A 19,395-nucleotide genomic window follows, 5' to 3' on the forward strand; every position below is an offset into this window, starting at 1 on the left:
TGTTGAAATGGAGGCCCCGTAGAACTGGAGGCGGAACTTCGTGCTTTTTACATTCTTCTGATTGGTTTAAGTGTTGGTGTCACGAAATATCCCGGGTTTGTGCACATTGTTTGGAGAATGTGCTGTGTGGAAGAAACTAACGGCAGATTGCCAGTGTCGCTGCAAATGTAGTATCACTAGTATTACATGTTGTTGTAAACGATGAGCTACTGAACACATTCTAGTAATATATCGGTGGACTGCTGGGTGCTCTGGCACGTCACGGAACAGCAAAAGAGCACCTTTCGGGACGACGGTGAGTAGCTAGCGACGGTACAATCTGACCAGGAATGTGCTCTTGCGGTAAACTGCCTTACTGAATGATGAATTACGCCTATCCACAACCAATCGCGCAACTAAATTATATTTACATCTCAGCTAGCGGGGATTTGGTTGAATGGTGCACAGTCCTGTGTACTTGTAAGATTTTAGGTAAGGTCACAGTTTTGTTTAGCGGGGCTTTGGTTTTAAGCCCAACCCTATGGTGGTCCATTTTGTTTTGTGACTGCTAGCTAGCTTTGTAGGTAAGCTAGCAAGCAAAGCAACTTGATGTAGCTTTGGAAGCTAGCTAGCTCATCCAGGTTACTTAGCCCAATAGCTAGCTACCTAATTTATTATGGTCAGTGATGCTACTGCCGTGGTGAGGCTGACTGTAATTGTATTTGTAGCGAGGTTTGGTATAAAAAGATGCATAGCTGGTTATAAATAAAACCACACAAGCATTTTCAGGAAACGCATGGTGGTGTCTTAGAAGGTAGCTCGATAGGTTCTAAACGATTTTTTCCTCAACATTAGCTAGCTAGCTGGTTAGTTAGCAAGGTTGCTGGCTGTGAACTTTTCCTTGTCATTAGCCATCTATCTGGATGGCTAGATAGCTACTTCCATCGTGGCTAGTGGTAACTAGTTATAGATTACTAATTTGCTGTCTTGCTAAAGTTTTGGTAAAGGCATGTCAGCAATTTGGTCGATTACCATTGTCTTCGTTGGAATTTGATCAGTAAAGGTAGTGGTTTGCTTCCACAATTTTATCTCTAGTTGACAAATACAGCAACATGAAGTGACTGCTTCAGTTTAAACCTGATACTGCCTTCTTAGGTATTGCTCATTTCCGACAAACCTCCCTAACTCGATCCAAATGGTTTATCTTTTTGACAACACGTCTTTTGTTTCTACAGAGGTCCTCGAATGTTCACAAGAGCATTGTTAGGATGACTCGTGAAATGGGTGTTGGAGCTGTGGACCTAATCAGCATGGTATGTTATTTGACTCGTTTATTTATACGGTCTATTTTTTGCTTCTGCCTAGATCTGTTCTCAGTCACACATCTTTTGTTATAGAGTAAGATTTTTTTTTCGTGCAATAATACAATGAGTAAAAGCATATCAGGTGAGGAAGCTATGATTTCAGGTGACACAAAAAAGTGCAGTGGTAAGGGGGACAGGTTTCATTTCAACCCGCCACCCCCCTCCCAAAAAGAAACTAAGCCTGTGTTGCAGATGTTCAGATCTTTCTTCACTGATAGTTAGACATTTGTCTCAGGCCATTAATAACAATGGCCCCAAAGCCCCATCCTATAGTCCCATTCAAATATACTTTTTCCATTTAAGGCATTTTAGTTCATGTGTAAATTGCCAACAGTTTGTCATAGCCTAAAACATGCATACACGAACTGCTAGAGCAAAATGTGTTGGTCCTTACACTGTTTTATAGGAACAAGATTTGTGGCTACATCCTACCTTTTTGCAGTTGGTTTTTGCATAACAGTTCTAATATTGTAAAACCATGTCCATATGTTTCTTGAACATATCACTGGTCAAGTCATTTTAAGCATCCAGTGGTAGTATGTCATTTATACAGATGGTAAAATTACTTAATACCAATGTTAATACATTGTTTTATTCACTTACACTACATGGGGGTTATGATTTAGATATGCAAGTAAGCATTGGTAGTAGGTTGGTTAAACCAGAATCCTTTGTCATCAGAAAGCTACTAAATTTAACAGTTCTATAATATAATACATGGGCCCTGTTTTACACACACAAAATGGCAATGTTTATTTTTGTCTTGAAAAGCAATAAACATGTAATAATGCAACCTTGCAACTTCTATAAGGTAGAGGAATCAAGCGAATGTACTTATAAAGCACATCTTAACTTGCATTGCCCAAAGTCCTGTACAAAAGTAAATAACACAGATAAAACACAATTAGAAACAGCGGTGATGTAGATCATGGCAAATGGTTTGCAACACTGGCCAGCTCATTTCCAGAAAATAATCATTTAAGGATACATTTTTATACTCGAAATAAAAAAAAAATCAAAACATGAGTTAAAAGAATAATGCTCTTATATTCTTCTATTAGGCATCACCAAAAAGAAGGAAAAACACTCTCTTCTTTTTCCCTTCCATGATATATTAAGTTTGCTATCTCTTCAAAGGAGTGAAAGCAGAGTTTTCATCCTTCCATTAGCTTAAGGAAATGTTTATCTCCTGTCTTGCCCATCTCACTCCATCACAGTTTATTTGTATTGTATCCGATACAATACATTTGTGTCCATACCATCTAATACATTGCTCCCGCATTATATATGTTTGTGAACAAGACCTCTGAAAATGTCCTATGGTATCTGGCACCAAAACTTTAGCAGTAGATCCTTTAAATCCTATAAACTGTGAACTGGCGACTGCTTGGATTGGACTTGCTTTTCCAGCACATCCCACAGATGCTTGATTGGATTGAGATCTGGGGAACTTGGAGGCCAAGTCAACACCTTGAACTCTGTTATGCACCTCCTGCAAAGAGAATGGATCTAATTTCTGTATACACGTTTGATTTTAGATAATCTAAACAAAGATGGTTCAAACTAAGAGCACAAATATATTTTTAAAATTGCATTTCACTTTAAATGTGATGTTCTTTAAACTATACACAGATATTTACCAACTCTTGTGTGGTGGATATTTTGGAGCTTGTCCGAACTTGTAGTCCTTGCTGAGTTGCTTTGGAATCTGGAGGGAATCTTCATAGCTTGTTCCTTGTTGGATGAAATGCAACATTGCTCAGGTGTGCTGGGAATTATCCTGGCACTGAAGTCCAGGAACAGTTTTGTTCACAGTTTCTTGGTAGTAGTTGATTGCCTTGGTTTCAGGCCTTGGGAGAAGGATCTGGATGCAGATCCCGTCTGTGAAGCTTTTCTCTCCTGTAGAACCAATCTGGGTGTGAGCAAGGAGGTGGTGGTTTTACTATTATTGCTATCTGTTGTACTGGTGTGGTAGTGTGAGCTGGAATTTGCCTAATGTTATTTGAGCTGCGATATTTAAGCGTGCTGTGTTTAGGATGTTAACTTATGTGGCTTCCTCATATTTTTAGAATAACTAAAAAAAAAATGTGGGATTTAAGAATTTGATTTTATGGTGCATTTTATAAAATATTTACATTTAGCTGACGCTTTTATCCAAAGCGACGTACAATTATGACTGAGTACAACTTGAGCAATTGAGGGTTAAGGTCCTTGCTCAAGTGCCCAACGGTGCCAACTTTCAGCGGTGGGACTTGAACCAGCAACCTTCCAATTACATGTCCAGTACCTTAACCACTGAGCTATCTCTGCTCAGTATGAAAATGTTAATTTTATGTAATGCAAGAGCCTTAAATAGATTATTTCGCTATAAATTGGACAGCAATAGAAAAGTTCTTACCCACATGTCATAACTGCCTAATCTTTGCAGTTGTAAAGCAGTCTCCTCTTAGCTGGCTCGGTTTGCCAGAATCACCACTAAAACACAGCTAGCTAACATTAGTAAGCTATTAGCTGCATAAGTTAGCTAACAGTTAGCGACAGTTAATTATGTGCCATTTGTAAGGAGTCTAATCAGTGTGTTAGACCTTGGGGTACCCTTAGATGTAACAGTTAGCGAATGTTAGCTAGCTTAATTCCAAAACTAGAACTAAATTTCCCAAGTACCAAAATGTTAATTGTTGTTTTTCTACTGAGCAGGGTGGTATGGTACAGTTACTGTTACTAATCCAAACCCACATGATGCTAATGTAAACCTAAAACAGTAGCAGTGGAGGAGCTTCAAGTTCTGATTTACATTTGGCATTTGGTTTTATGTTAAGTGACAGACATGGGATAAAAAAGCTGAGAGCAGAAATGGAACACTCGAGAAAAAAGAGATGGACTATTTAGATTTTGTTGATCCGCACAAACAAGTAATGGAAATAGTTGGCTAATCAGCTATTAGTTAGCTTTTGTAGCTGTAGTTTTATACATAATTAGATAAATGATTCTAGCTAGTTTCTCCAGCCTGCAACATCCAGTTAAGCAGTAATTTTAAAAACTATTGAAGCCAGTGGATTTTTAAAAATTGTGGTTGGTTGTCAGACTGGAGTACCTGGCGTGACGATTGTGTTTAGCCTGACATTGGACGACACTTTTTTTTTGCTTCGCCCATACTCTCCAGCTAAGCATGCTTGGTACCCCAGCGAAAAGGGTAAACAAATTCAGCTTGGGACAAAACAGCAATGGGATGTAAAGGTCCAAGTTGGAAAGGCAGCTGTGCAAGTTGGTTGTATTTGCTCAAATGAAAATGAGCATTTTTTGTTCTTGTCCATTCTTATGCCACATTAAAAGATGCTGGACCAAAAAAATGCATGTAATTTGCATGTAATATCTTGTGAATACAAGAACAGCAATGGCTAAAATGTAACATTTTATGAATCATTTACACAATCTTAAATCTTAAACAGTTAAAGGTTAAATATTGAGCATCTGTTGAGCTGTGGACTGGAAATCCATCAGTCATGTCCTTTAAGTGTGAAATTTTGACTCTGAATATTACTGAATTGTACCATACATTTTCCATTCCATGTAATAGCTTATTTATCTGTGTTCACCAGTGTTGTAGAAGAGCAGAATCTCACTATTGGATGTGAATGTCTTGAAATCTAATCTAATGCCAATATGCTTTTAAAACTATTTTTGTTGTTTTTAACAGTGGAAACACTGTACTCTGTCTAATATGGGTTAACTACTTACAAATTACTTGTTTAAAAAATTTAATAGCTTTAATTTTTGGAGAATCTGTGCCTTTAACATACAACTGCCTATCTCAGTTTTTGTTCAATAGTTGTTTGTAAATGAATGATTTATGCTATCCAGGGATGATTGATGTTAGCCTATAGGCCTTTTGCTTCAATTATATTTGGCGTCAGATCCTGTTTACAATTGACCCAGGTAAAAGGTTCTGTGTGTGGTATGGACATATAGTTTTCTATTATTGTTTTGCTAATTTAGCCAAGTTATTTGACACTTCATTGCATAGCATACTAGCCATCTAGCTATTTCTCTAAGGGTTATTAGTAATACTTGGAGTCGGTAAGTTCAAGTTCAAGAGGTTTTATTGTCATTTCAGCTATATACAAGTACACAACAAAAACGAGACAATGTTCCTCCAGGACCATGGTGCAACATAAAAACAACAGTGCAACAGACAGCATGCTACACAAGTGCAAACAGTCCAATATAGTGCAAAATATTATAATATTACACAACTTGACACTTTCTTAAATCTTCCATCCTCTGGTACACAACTAAATGTAAAAATGAAGCATGTGTTGGTAGTTTATGTTAACATACCAAAAAAACCTGGTACCTGCAGGTGAAGCAAGGTACTAAAACCATCAAGGTCATGGGGTTGGATACTCGGGGGAACATGTATAAATATTAAAAACTGGAGAAAAGCATCTGCCATATGATGTAATGTGTGTTCACCATAAAAATAAGGCTTTGCTATCAGATGAATTTATGGACTAATCCTAGTAATGTAATTAAAACGAATTTAAATTTTCATCATATTATTAAATAATGGTGCTAATATTATCCGCTGTTAGACAGACAGACCACAATCAGTACGGGTGGGCAACTGCGCCTCATCCACCCTCAGCACTGGAGCTCCTCAGGGTTGTGTCCTAAGCCCCCTGCTCTACTCACTGTACACCTACGACTGCACAGCCACTTCCAGCTCCACCATCATTGTCAAGTTTGCTGACGACACCGTTGTCATGGGTCTGATCTCGGACAACGACGAGAGGGCCTACCTGGAGGAGATTAAACACCTGGAAAACTGGTGCCAGGAAAATAATCTCCTCCTAAACGTCAGTAAGACAAAGGAGCTGATCGTGGATTGCAGCAAGAAGCAGGAGCGGCACTACCAACCTGTGAGGATCAGTGGAACCACGGTGGAGAGAGTAGATAGTTTCAGGTACCTTGGAGTTCACATCTCGCAGGACCTGTCCTGGTCCCGCCATACCAACTCCCTGGCAAAGAAGGCTCGTCAGCGTCTTTACCACCTCAGACGCCTAAGGGACTTCAGACTGCCCTCCAAAGTACTGCGGAACTTCTACACCTGCACTATCGAGAGCATCCTCACGGGGAACATCACAGTCTGGTTTGGGAATAGCACCAAGCAGGACAGACAAGCACTCCAAAGGGTAGTGCGTTCAGCAGAGCGCATCACTCACACGGAACTTCCTGACCTGCAGACCATCTACTACAAGCGGTGCCAGACCAAGGCCAGGAAAATTGTGAAGGACCCCACCCATCCCAACAATAGACTCTTCTCTCTGTTGAGGTCAGGGAGGCGCTTCCGCTGCCTGAAGACCAAGACAGAGAGGCTGAAGAGGAGCTTCTTCCCACAGGCCATTCGGACCCTGAATCAGGGAAACTGATAAACTGTGGGGACCACCACCACCATGTAACATGACTGTATATCTGTACATCTGTATATATAGATTTATACTCAATTACCCTGTTACACAACAACTGTAGATATGTTATTATACAAAATGGATCTGTACATTCTGTAGATTGTGTATATATACCCAACCATATACATTGTACATTGTGTATATAATCATAATATACATATATTGTACATACATTGTTAATATATTTTTGTACATACATAGAATATATATATTTATCTGCATATATATATTTTTCTCTATGCACCCCTGTTTTCTTTTCCTCAGTTTGGACAGAGCACTCTCCACCATTTCACTGCGCGTTATACTGTGTATGACTATGTATGTGACGAATAAACCGAATTTGAACTTGAACTTGTTAACTTTATCAAACCAATCATCCAAATAGCTAGGTTCTGTACAGCCAGAGTGCTGTATATGATATTGCTAAGACATCCCCTGTGTTACTCTTATAGATATGCAAATATATCACATTTCATGTGTTGAAGTATTTACAACACATGAACTACACTGTGACTGTGCTATGAATTCAAATGCAGGTAATTGTACACAGTATGGTGCAAAGACCATTTTCATCATATTGTGAAATTTTCATTTACCATTGATGAGGTTTCCATCTCAACGCTACGTTACATTGAATGGTGTCCCAGACGGATCCAAGTTTGTTTGTTTTTTAAACTTGGATTGCATTGACCGAAAGCATGCAAGTACTGTTGGAGGAATCAAATTAATATGTAGCTTTAGAATTCCGTTATGTGAATATCTAATCGAATCTAGTGATGTGTAAACTTTCAGTTGCAGTTTTATAAAGATCAATGCCTTAAAAAAATGATGGGTTTTGTGAAAAGATTGGTTAGGAATAGAATGGTATTTTAGAATGTAAAACTATGGGATTGATGCTCACAATTTGCCCAGTAAATTGTCTCAAATTGTTTGCATGGCTTTTTTTCCCCTGTCCATTTTAATAATTGCTTGATTAATTGATTTTCTATGGTTATGAAATGCTTAATTGGATTTTTTTCTTATGCAGATAAGTGAATTGCCATTTTTCCCCTGATGTGTAATGGGTACAGTTGGGTAAGTACTTCATCTATTCCTTTTTATTAAGTCGTATTGGTTATAAATGTGGTGTTATAAATGTATGTCTTAGAAATAATATTAGTAACACATTTTTTTTCAGGGCTTAAAGAGAAGATTTTATTGATTCTCTCAAAAGACTCAACATACCACGATGGCTCATGGATTGAATACGTGTCATCATTCTAAGGGTCCCCCTGATTCAAAGGCCTTGGTGGGAGATTCATTGGAGTCTGAGGAAAGCTTTGGACATCATATTGAGCAGCTTATTGAAAAAGAGAACATTTCAAGCATGATTGATTCTGAAGAAGTTCCCCTATCAGGCTGTCTGAATTCAGACACAGATTCTTTACAAGACACATGCCATGAACCACCATGGCAAAGTGGAGGGAAACCAGTAGATAGTGAGGCAGATCAATCAAGTGGTATCACACCAAATCAGCTGGCCTTTTCAAAAACTGATGCACCTGTGTTGGATACACATTCAAACGGGACAAGACTAGATTCTGCATTGTTAACTGTTGCTAGTCTTGAAGGTTACTCGGATGTTAGCAGCTGCTCTGAAGCAGATCTTGACATTTCAAATACTCCAATATTGGAAGAAAACCGTGATGGCAATCAATTTTCAGAATATCAGAACATAGGAAGTATTGGGGAGCTCAGTGAATTGGAGAAAGAACCTTCTTGTATCCATGCTGGTGATTTACATAATCCGTTAGCAGCAAGAGACCCAGAGACAACAGAAAATCCAGATTCTGATGGTAAAGAACCCCCTGTCACAAAGTGTGATGGTGGTAATTTGGGAAATGTGATGTATGAATGTGGCCAAGGAGAGAAGTCCTCCTTGAATCTTGAGAATCAATGCTCAGATATCAGTAATACAGAAAGTGAAAACGACTGCATTACAACAAATGAGGAATATAAGGAGAAGTCAGAAATGACAAACGAGGATGGCAAAACTACTGTAACTTCTCAGATTAGCTCTGTTTGTGACTTAGATCTGAATACTGCAAAGAGGGCAATTGAAGGCAATGAAAATTACATCAGTAGTGGAGATGTACATGCCCAAGGTCTTTGCCAGTTGGAAGAGGTCAGCAAAGCATGTGGATCCAAACTTGGTAGTCCAGAAAATGGATCAAATTCGGAGTTTGAAAAGGTTGCAGATGGAAATAAACCCCAATGTGACCATACAGAAGATAAATGTTCTAGGAATCAAGAGATTGAACACAGCAGTTTTGATTTCTTGCAGACATGCTTTGGCCTTAAAAATGAAAACATCACAAACCATTCAAAATTAGACCAACCTGTGATGGAGACTTTATGTGAAGGTATGAATCAGAACTCCCAGAATAATCGCACACAACCCCCAGTTCTTGTTAGAGCTACCTGTCAACCAGTCACTGGATATCAAAAGAAAGGGGCAGCAGATGGTATGCAGGAACCTCCTGTACTCAGTTCGTTCTGCAAGGCTCAGGTTCCTTCAGAGTCAGGAAGGCAAAATGACTCTGTGACGGGGCAAATGATTGGTGTTTTGGCAAGAACTGAAAGTAGAGATGAGATCAAGATGACAAGTAAATTTTCTTTGGTGTCGTCCCAGAAGTTGATGAAAAAGCTGCAACCTGTTGTTCTTCTGAAGACAACTAAACAGAGTGCTGATGATGGAATGACATACTCTTGTTCTGAGTGCCAAAGGAATACACAAAATGTACATGAGCTTATTGAACACCACCACTATGAACACTCACAGCATAATATTTATTATTGTCTCACCTGTGGATGTTATTTTTCTAATGGAGCAGCGGCAAAACAACATTTGTGTGAGCAGGTTGGGCTGAATGACCTACAGCTCCCTGATTCTGTATTGTCAAAGACTAAGGAGCAGAAAATGAAAACAAAGTACGTGTGCAGGTACTGCCACAAAATCTTTGTCAAAAAGCCATACTATCGTGATCATGAGCAAAGGCATCGAGTTGTTACAGAACATCGATGTAAATGTTGTGGATTGTACTTTCCCCATGCGAGTAAACTGATCAGCCACAGACGAAAAATCAGGTGCACACCGTTGGTAGTAGAACCCATCAAGCAGGCTAAAGAGAGTGCAGAAACATGTATGACAGAGCAGAAGAAGCCAAACATCATTGTTGGAACTGATGGCTGTCGAATCGAGCTTCCTGATTGTTTTGTCAAACTTGTGGACATAAACAAGAAGAATCAGTCACCTGAAGTAATGCATTGTCCAGTGTGTGGAAAAGAGTTCAAACTCAGAGCACAACTGAAGGGACACCTTAGGGCCCACTCTGATGAAAAGCCCTTTAGATGTGATAAATGTAAGAAAGATTTCAAATATTCCTGGAATCTTAACAAGCATAAAAGGGAGGTGTGTTGTCAAAACACCATCCATCCTCCTGAATTATCTGTGCCAGACAGCAGACTTCCTGGTAGATTTGAGTGTCCCATTTGCTCACGGATTTTTACGTACTCCTACAATCGAATGCGGCATTTGCGTGAGCAGTGTCTGAAAGAATATACCGGAAAAGGGAAAGGAAAAGTTGGGGATAGGTATAAATGCCCTCTGTGTAGTGAAACATTTACCTTGGCTTGCAATCGTAGTAGACATATCAAAAACACTTGCTTTCAGCAGTATAAAATTAAAGGGTCCTTGTACAAAAAGAAAGAGGTCAAGGAAGTCAAAGATAATGTTAAACAAGACAAAGACGAGAAGCAACCAGTGATAGCAGTGCCCTCTCAGAATCTTTCACGTTATAAATGTAAATTATGTCCAGCTATGTTTGCACATAAATCTGGAGTCTATAGACACATGAAGAAACATCAAATGCGTGCAAATATTACAATTCCAGTCAATACCAACCCGGGTGATCTCAAGCAGTCAAACTCTGATAATCGTGCACCCCAAAGCCAAGAATCTCCTGCTGTGGTTTCTAGCCAGCCTTTCTCTTGTCGATTCTGTGAAAAATGTTTCAGTTCTACTTACTCATTGAAGAAACATTTAAGACTACATAAGGGAAACAAACCTTTCCGCTGCTTGGACTGTGGTAAGCATTTTGCAAGGCGTGGCCATTTAATATCTCATAAAAATGTTCACAGGCGAAAGATACAGTGTTCTGTCTGTAAAATGACTTTTCCTACCATTGGAGATTTGCTGAAACACAGACAAACCCATGTAAAAAAGGGTATGCTTAAGTGCCCTGACTGCCCAATGGAGTTCAAGTTTCCTGTGTTCTTGCGCCGACATGTTGCAACACACGAGAACAAACTCAAGTCAATCCAAACAGCATATGAGCTTAACAGAAATTTAGCAGAACAAAAAGTGGAGCAAATTCAGGAGGACTTTACATGTGCAATATGCCAAAAGGTATTTGTTGATTCAAAAGCACTGAGTGAACACTGTTTAACTCATGTGCCAAAAACCTCTGGTTCCAAATGTCAGTTCTGTAAACGTAATTTTCAGAGTCGAGCTTCACTGATTCGGCACATCCGTCTTCACACTGGTGAAAAACCTTTTCCTTGTGAACGGTGTGGAATGCATTTTCACCGCAAGGAACCCCTTAAAGCTCATCAAGAGAAATGCACAGGAGTACAAGAAAAACCAGCATCTCTGCACAGAGCACAAATCCGTGAGAAATACAAAGTACATGCAGTATTGGATAAAGTGAGAAGAATTTTTAAGTGCTCATTCTGCCCACATATATTTGCCATGTCAAACAATTTGACGATGCATGAAAGAGCACACATGGCCAAATCAATTATTCCATGTTTAAAGTGTGGGAAGTTTTACAAGAGAAAAAAAATTAAAGAACATCAGAAGAGTTGCAGGGGCAAGGAATCTCACCCTACCTGTAGACAATGTGGTGCAGTATTCACCAGAAACAAAATCAAGAATGCATACGAGTGCAAGTGCCAGGATGTTACCATAGTTGTCACAAACACTAACACAAGCTCAAAAGAAATAAGCATGACTGTCAAGGACAGGATGCAGAGGTGTCCATATTGCCCTAAATGTTTCAGGTACAGATGTTACCTATTGAGACATCTTCGTTCTCACTTAAAGAAAAAAACATTTGCATGCATGCATTGTGGTCAGAAATATGCCACTCAGCACCGCTGCCTACAGCACGAGGCCTTCTGTGATGGGGTGATCAGGGAACATAAATCAAAAAAATGGAATGAATCTATTAAACCCAAAAACATGTCACTTGGTGCAGCAGATCTGAAAGATGCCAGAGCAACTCTGGTGGAAACTGATGGAGAATTCAAGTGCAAATTTTGCACCAAAACCTTTACAAAGTCACGAAATCTGAGGCGCCACATTCTTACCCACACAGAAGTCAAACCATATCGTTGCAAGTCATGCGAAAGTTGTTTTTCCCGATATGATCATCTGAAACTGCACCAGGCACGCTGTAAAGGCAAGAGAAAACGACTCGAGGTGCGCATTGAAAAGATTCCTCTTGACCATGTTGGTACAGGTTGGCAATCAAAAATGCAGCAACCAAATGACAAATTTAAATGTAATACTTGCTCTCAGCCGTTCTCCACCTACAGTAATCTAACCCGACACATTTCTATGCTGCATTCTGCTTTCAAACCTTACTCCTGTAAAAAATGTGGTAACAGGTATTGCACTAAAAAGAGTCTGAGGAGACACATTCTCAAGGTAAACTGCAAGAGGTCCTCAGAAGAGAGCCTGAAAAAGTTAAATGCTCCAGTCCAGGCATGCAGAGAAACCTCTAAACTCTTACAGCGAATACAAGGACACTATACAAACAAATGGAAATTTCAGTGTGAGTACTGTCCTCGCCGCTTTAAAGATCAGTCACAATTGAAGGTGCATACTCGTCTTCATACAGGAGAAAAACCATTTGGCTGTGCCAGTTGTGGTGAGCGTTTCATCAGAAGGGATTACTTGCAGCGCCACTTGGTTAAATGCATTGGAAAAGGAGAAAGTCTTGAAAAGGTGCTTTGTGACCAGTGCGGTGGATTGTTTACTCAAGAAGCTCTTCATATACACCAGAGAACCTGTATCATCAACTTGAAGTCAGCTGACTTCCCCCAGAGGGTAAACAGTTGTAGTAACCCTTCAAAGATCAAGGGGTTTTCTTGTGTCAGTTGCAGTGACCGCTTTTTGTTGTTCTCACAGCTTCAGCAGCATTTTCTGACAAAACATAGATCTGACAGAATCCAGCAGTCAAATAACTTTGAATACAAACAGTTATCAAATCCTTTGCGCATAAAGGAGGAGCCAATAGATGAAGAAGAGTATGTAGGAATCCTGCCAAGCAGCAGTCAGATGCATACTAAGATTGCACCTGAGGACACAGATGGTGAAAGGGAGAAACCATTCAAGTGTCAGCAATGCAACATGAGATTTATCAGCAATGGTGGGCTAGGTATGCATATGCGCACTCATACAACAGTATACCCACTTTCTTGTAAAAGATGCCACAAGGGATTCTGGAGCAGAAATGTCCAAAACAAGCACATGAAAAAGTGTAAGGGCTTTGAAATTTTCACAAAAAAAGAACCTAACCTGGAATCTGCAACTTCATCAGAATTGGAGTTTACTCTAAATGATACAGTTCTTGTGTTTAATAAGGGCTCCAAAACAACAGGGACAGGAGTACTGCAGACAAATTTTTCATGTAAGGATCAGGACAAAGCACATGTGGATAAAGGAGATGTAGTTGTCCACAAATATCAGTGCTCTGAGTGTGATCAAAGTTTCACAGATGGGCTCAGGCTTATTAGCCATCTTGAGGATCATGGTCGTGAAGACCAGGAACGCAGATTAGGCAACCAGCACCGGTGCCATCTGTGTGGAAAGACCTTTGGACAAGCTGGAGTACTGCAAAGACATGTGAAGACCCGACACCAGGAAACTGTTACTAATACCTGTCCCCAGTGCTTCAGAAGTTTTCGTTGTCCCTCAGATTTAGACATCCACAGGTCGTGTCATGACCCTAATAGGCCATTTGTTTGTAACATATGCGAGTTGAGATTTTGGACTGCTAAATCGTTGAGTGTTCATCAAAGGCATGCTCATACAGGTACTGAGCAGCTCAAAACAACTGAGTCTACTCCAAAAGCTGAAGTAGGGTTTCCCAAACAATATACTTGCTTTCCTTGTAATAGATCCTACACAATAAGAAAGTCATATATGAGACACTGCAGAATTAAACATGGAGGATATAAAAGTCTTCCTGAGAAAAGTGTTCCTATGAAACAGCAATTGGACAAGGTAGAATCTGACACAAATTATGTAGTTAATGATCTAAGTGATAATGATTCTGATTCTGCACCCTATTTTCCTTGTCATGTCTGTGGGAAAACATTCTTGACATCAGAAAGTCTTGAGGATCATCAAAGATGCCATCTTGGTGAAAAACCCCATGAATGTGAAGAATGTGGCAAATGCTTTTTTCAGCTTGTAAACCTGCAGCAGCATCAGCGCAGCCACAAATCTGAGTTTCAGTGTCAGATGTGTGGTAAAGGTTTTGTGTCACTTTTTGCACTGCGCAAACATAAGCACACTCATGTCAGAAAACGGCCTCATCGCTGTACAAAGTGCCATCTAAGCTTCACAGGCTCTTCACAGCTGGCAGAACACATGATCTCTCATCGTGATGAAAATTTTCCCTGTGATCTTTGTCACAAAACATTTTCCTGCAAGGCAACCCGAGCAGAACACCGAAAGACCCACGCTGAGCATGAGGAAGAACTCCCTCCCTTGATTTCACCACCCACAAATCAGACTTTATCTCCACCTAGGTCAGACAGAAGTCCATGTTTAAGTATTGTTCAGCAATACAAATATCGCTGTGGAATTTGTCAGGTGCGATTCTCAGATCCAGAACAGCTCTCAGAGCATGGATGCAATGCAGCAAAAGAGCGTCCATACTCATGTCCTGAATGTAACAAGCATTTCTTGCATGGTTCTCACCTTAAAAAGCATCAGCTAAGTCATCAGTTATCTGGACCACGTTCTTTTCAATGTAACAGTTGCCACATGAGCTTCAGCCACCGCCATCACTTCCTAACTCATTTAAGAAGACATGGTGATGAAAAATCTTCAGGCTCTCGTATCCATAAAAAAATGAAGGTGTCAAACACTGATCCAGTTCAAGACAAAATTTACACATGCCCCATTTGCCCTGAGAGTTTTTCTCAAGCCCTAGAGCTAGCAAATCACCTTTCTGTTCACTCGCACATGTGCAATGTTTGTAACAAAACTTTTGCATCTAAGCAACAACTTGAGGAACACGAACAATGTCATTTGTCTGCAGCTACACATTATGAATGTACTGAATGTGGAAAGAGCTTTCTTGGTAGTGATGCCTTTCGGCAGCATCACTGTGCTCACCAGAAACGCTTGTTTTCCAGCAAACATCCATCAGGGTCATCCCTGTCACCCCCTGATAAAAAGACATCTTCAGGACCTTCATTTGAAATTATGAATAATAATGATGAGGAGGAGGAAGAAGTTGATGTAGGTGAAGACTTTTATAATTGCTCTATCTGTAAAAAACGATTCTCTTCTAGTAGTAGTTTGCAGGAGCACCAAAAGCTGCATGAAGATGAGCGCCCTTTCAAATGTTTGGTCTGTGGGAAAGGCTTTACAAAAAAGAAATATCTCACACAGCACCAGCAGTTGCACAGTGAGCGACCTTACCAATGTAATTTGTGCTCTGAATCCTTCAAAACTGAACCAACTCTATTGTCCCACCATAAAACACATGATGCAACACGAAAATACCAGTGCTCTGTCTGTAGCAAGTCATATCGTACACCATATGACCTTTCAAAGCATGAACAGAAACATTCTCATTTGCAAAGGTTCAGTCAAGGGAGTGGCGACCACAGATGTGATATGTGTTATAAATCTTTTTCTCAGCTTTCTCAGCTGCGACAACATCAGGAAAGTCATGTTGGACAAATTGTCTATGAATGCACAGAGTGTGATAAAGCCTTTGCTTTTCTGAATCTTTTAGAAGAACATCAGAGAACTCATGCAACTGCTATAGACCAGTCGCCGTCACTTGTTGTCTTTCAAAGCCCAGACATTGAGTAGTGTACTATAGAGTATTTCCTGCAGTGCAGGAGATTTAGTCCTTCAGTTTTCTGAACACCTTTATAAGACTGTACAGTTTCTTGATGCATGATTTAGTTTATCACTTTCCAATCTTACTGTATTCTCAAGCTCTTTGTTTGAGCTTATTTCATCTCATATTAATGGAGTCACAATACAATTATATATGGAAGCAATTCTTACTTTTTGAGAACTCTAGTGTTTTTATAGCACCCAAAACTTCAGACTCGGGTGTATATAACAATAATAATAATAATAATAATGATAATAATATAAAATCAAGATAGTGGTTGTGAAGTAAAAATTTGCATGCCAGGAAAAAAAGGAATTCTCATTAAATACCATCCTTATCATCCCTCCCATCCTTGGCAAGGCGTATATGGCAGAAATATCCACTTATGTCTCATGCCTAAACCGATTGCTCTCTTTGGCCACACAATATCTTTTATCTTTTTGAAACACTTTTTCTGTTTGTGAAGTTTGTAATTTTGAGAGAGAAATTGTTTTGAATCTAGTACGTTTTATAGTACAGCCTTTTGTGTAATGTTCTGATAACTGGTTTTAGCCATACATCTTAATACCTCTGTTTGCAAGGTTTTAAAGCAGTGTGAATTGAATGGGATTATTACAGAGTTACATATAAGCCTTTTATATGTTGCTTTGTATGTAATTGGTTCATAATGTATATCTTGTATATCTTTCTGTTCATGTTGATGAATTTGAAAATCTGTATTCTTACTAGTCTTTGTTAAACAGGTGGCCAAGAGCTCCTATCAAGCACTTGGTGTAGTCATTTGGTTTGGAGATTGACTGCATTTATATAAAGTATATATGCATATGTAATTTTTTTAACATCATTTAGGTTCAGACAATAAACCCATTTGAATATAGCTATACTTTGTGGTCTACATCTCTAACAGTGACATTGAAAATTTCCTTAGTAGAGGTGTAAGGTCACATAAAAAGTGATGGATCCCTTAACTAGAAATGCAGTTTACAGTGTTTTGGAGCATTCTCATGTAAATGTATATCAAGTTTTTGTCAAAATGCACTTAATTTTTTCAAGATTGAATAACCCCCCCTAGAATCATTCACATTATCCTACTGACATGTATGCCCTCTCTGTTTGAACTGTAAGTTTCTGTCAAAATTCTTAAGAATTCATATTTGTATAGATGTCTAATTTAATGAGAGTGGCATATTGTGTTTGCTAATGTCTTTGTGCCACTTGGAGAGCAACCCATCCCTTTACACCTGTAACAACAAGGCCTGTTGCAAAGGCAGTAGGTTTATGGCATACAGAATATGGAAATTAGTGTAAAGAACTTGTTGCAAACTTTGTACTTATGGATATTTAGCCTTTAGGATCAAATCTATGTTTTAGAGATTCAGAATAGAGTCCTAAACTACCATGAAGACCAAAGGGTTTAAAAGTTAATTTAAAAAACACGCTTGCATAGTGAGGTGGCAAAAATCTGTTAACCTATGTTTCCCTGGCACTCTGTATATGTGTGATTTGGTGTGTGGAGTAAAAGTGATTTGACATAATATTTTTATTCTTTTTTAAAATTATTTTTAAGACTGACCTTCTCTCAGAGGTCAACAGAAAAAAAGTTTGTGAGAGTAGGTTATGTCAACATTAAAAACTGAAATGGAGTTCTTTAGACTGTCCTCCACTAGAAACTGTAGAGCCTTTTATGCAAGACTCATGTAAGCTATATGTAATGCTGAGAGTCTGCTAACTAGTCATTTTAATAATCATGTTACTTCACAAGGTGCATGCTTAGGAAGAGTAACCCTCAAAATAATTTATAAAAGAAGTGGTATTTTCCACTGGAGATGGCATAAATTTGTCCACTGCTTGAGAAGAGCCTCATATTGCTTCAGTCCCAAGGCCCTAATGACCAAAGGAGGCACTGCAGGGATCTGCATAGTGAAAGTGAAAGTAAAATGATTACATGCTTAAATAAGATAGGAATGTGTTGGGGAAAAAAAAACAGATGAAGGCAGAAATATTGTTCTTAGATATGTGATAGATTTAGGATATATATTGATATACACTGGAAAAAAATTAGTTTGGTAAGAATATTCATCTGAGCCTGAATTATTTCAACTACAGTGAAATAATACAGTGGCAAGGAAAAACTGCGGAAGAATCCTTGAGAGGAACCAAGACTCACAAGGGGACCATCCTCCTCTGGCCAACTACGGACACTACGATAGTAACAATATGGACAATATGAAGCAGAATAAGTAGAGAAAGAGAAAAATAAACATAAATAAAATGAAAAATAAGCAATTAATGTCTAGTCCGTTTTTCTATAAGTACTAGTCAGGTCCCAATGTGCACTCTGAAATGTACAAAAGCAGAGTAACAATGAAGCCTTTTCTAGGTTTTTTAAATTTAAATTTTATTAATGTTGATCACTTGTGTTGGTGTCGGTGCAACCTATTTTTGGAATTGTCAGCTTGGTAGTTTGTGTTTTCTATAGTATTCTAGTTATTTCCTTTTTAGGCCATGCTACAGATGTGTATAAAAGTGTCATTCCTCAGGGCTGCAGAGGGGGCTCTGTTTGGCACTCCTACTGCCTGCATTTTCTGTTTCAGGGACTGTTGCTCCATATGCGTCACATGTTCCTACTTCGGTGTCGGCTCTCTATTTTGATGCCCTCTGAAATGTATCTTTGCACGGCAGTTTTTAGTTCAATATTCCATTTTGCCCTTTCTATATGTTTGAGATGCCATCTCTTTTCCTTGTGACTAAACCTTTATTTTCCAGGAACATTGTATTTATTATTTTCCATAGGCATTTGTTGCATTTTGCTTAATAAAAGAAATGAATAGTGCTAAAGCAGACTAATGACACCAAGCATCAGTTCAAAATATTCATTCAAAAAGTAACTAATGAAAGACTGAAATGTCCAAATTTAATTAACTGTATTCAACCATTGCTGATTAGAGTACATATCTTTATGCCTCCTGACTTATTAGACAGTGTTCCTATAGGTAGGATTGATCAACAACTGCATAGTATTAAGCCTGTATGTCAGAAATGTCAAGGTAGACTGGGAGTGGACTAGACAGTGAGTGCTCTACAATAAACTTTGAGTAGCCCAACCTGCTGACTCTCACTTCTGAAAAGAAAATGTTTGGCAACAAGGGTTATGGCTTATTCTCAGGGATCAACTGGGACCTCTTGATTTGTGGTAACTTTTTAAAATGTAGGGTATGGTACCAAGTTGCATTATGGTTTGATATTTTTATCTATACTAGGTAGGAAATGTGGCCTGCTCTGTACTGAAGTATTCCCATCTTCACTGCCAGAATTAGGTTTCTACTTACTTACTGGAATAAGTACTAATGCCTCATATTGTGATTCAGTATAAACATACTGAACCTGGTACTT

At 39.0% G+C, this 19,395-nt stretch overlaps 1 protein-coding gene across 2 annotated transcripts; it reads left to right on the forward strand.

Moving 5' to 3' along the window:
- Nucleotides 1-16,879, forward strand: znf1035 (zinc finger protein 1035). 2 transcript variants are annotated; one of them, XM_027007297.2, is made up of 4 exons: nt 1-295; nt 1,215-1,292; nt 7,839-7,885; nt 7,989-16,879. In XM_027007297.2, exon 4 carries the CDS (start codon nt 8,040-8,042, stop codon nt 15,969-15,971), a length of 7,932 nt encoding a protein of 2,643 aa, XP_026863098.2. In that variant the 5' UTR covers nt 1-295; nt 1,215-1,292; nt 7,839-7,885; nt 7,989-8,039; the 3' UTR covers nt 15,972-16,879. The 2 variants fall into 2 exon arrangements, with proteins under 2 accessions (XP_026863098.2, XP_026863099.2); XM_027007298.2 differs by lacking the exon at nt 1-295 and adding an exon at nt 428-471.
- Nucleotides 16,880-19,395: the final 2,516 nt, after the last annotated feature.

Source organism: Electrophorus electricus, chromosome 10, assembly GCF_013358815.1.
Source record: "Electrophorus electricus isolate fEleEle1 chromosome 10, fEleEle1.pri, whole genome shotgun sequence".
NCBI classification, from domain to species: Eukaryota; Metazoa; Chordata; class Actinopteri; order Gymnotiformes; family Gymnotidae; genus Electrophorus; species Electrophorus electricus.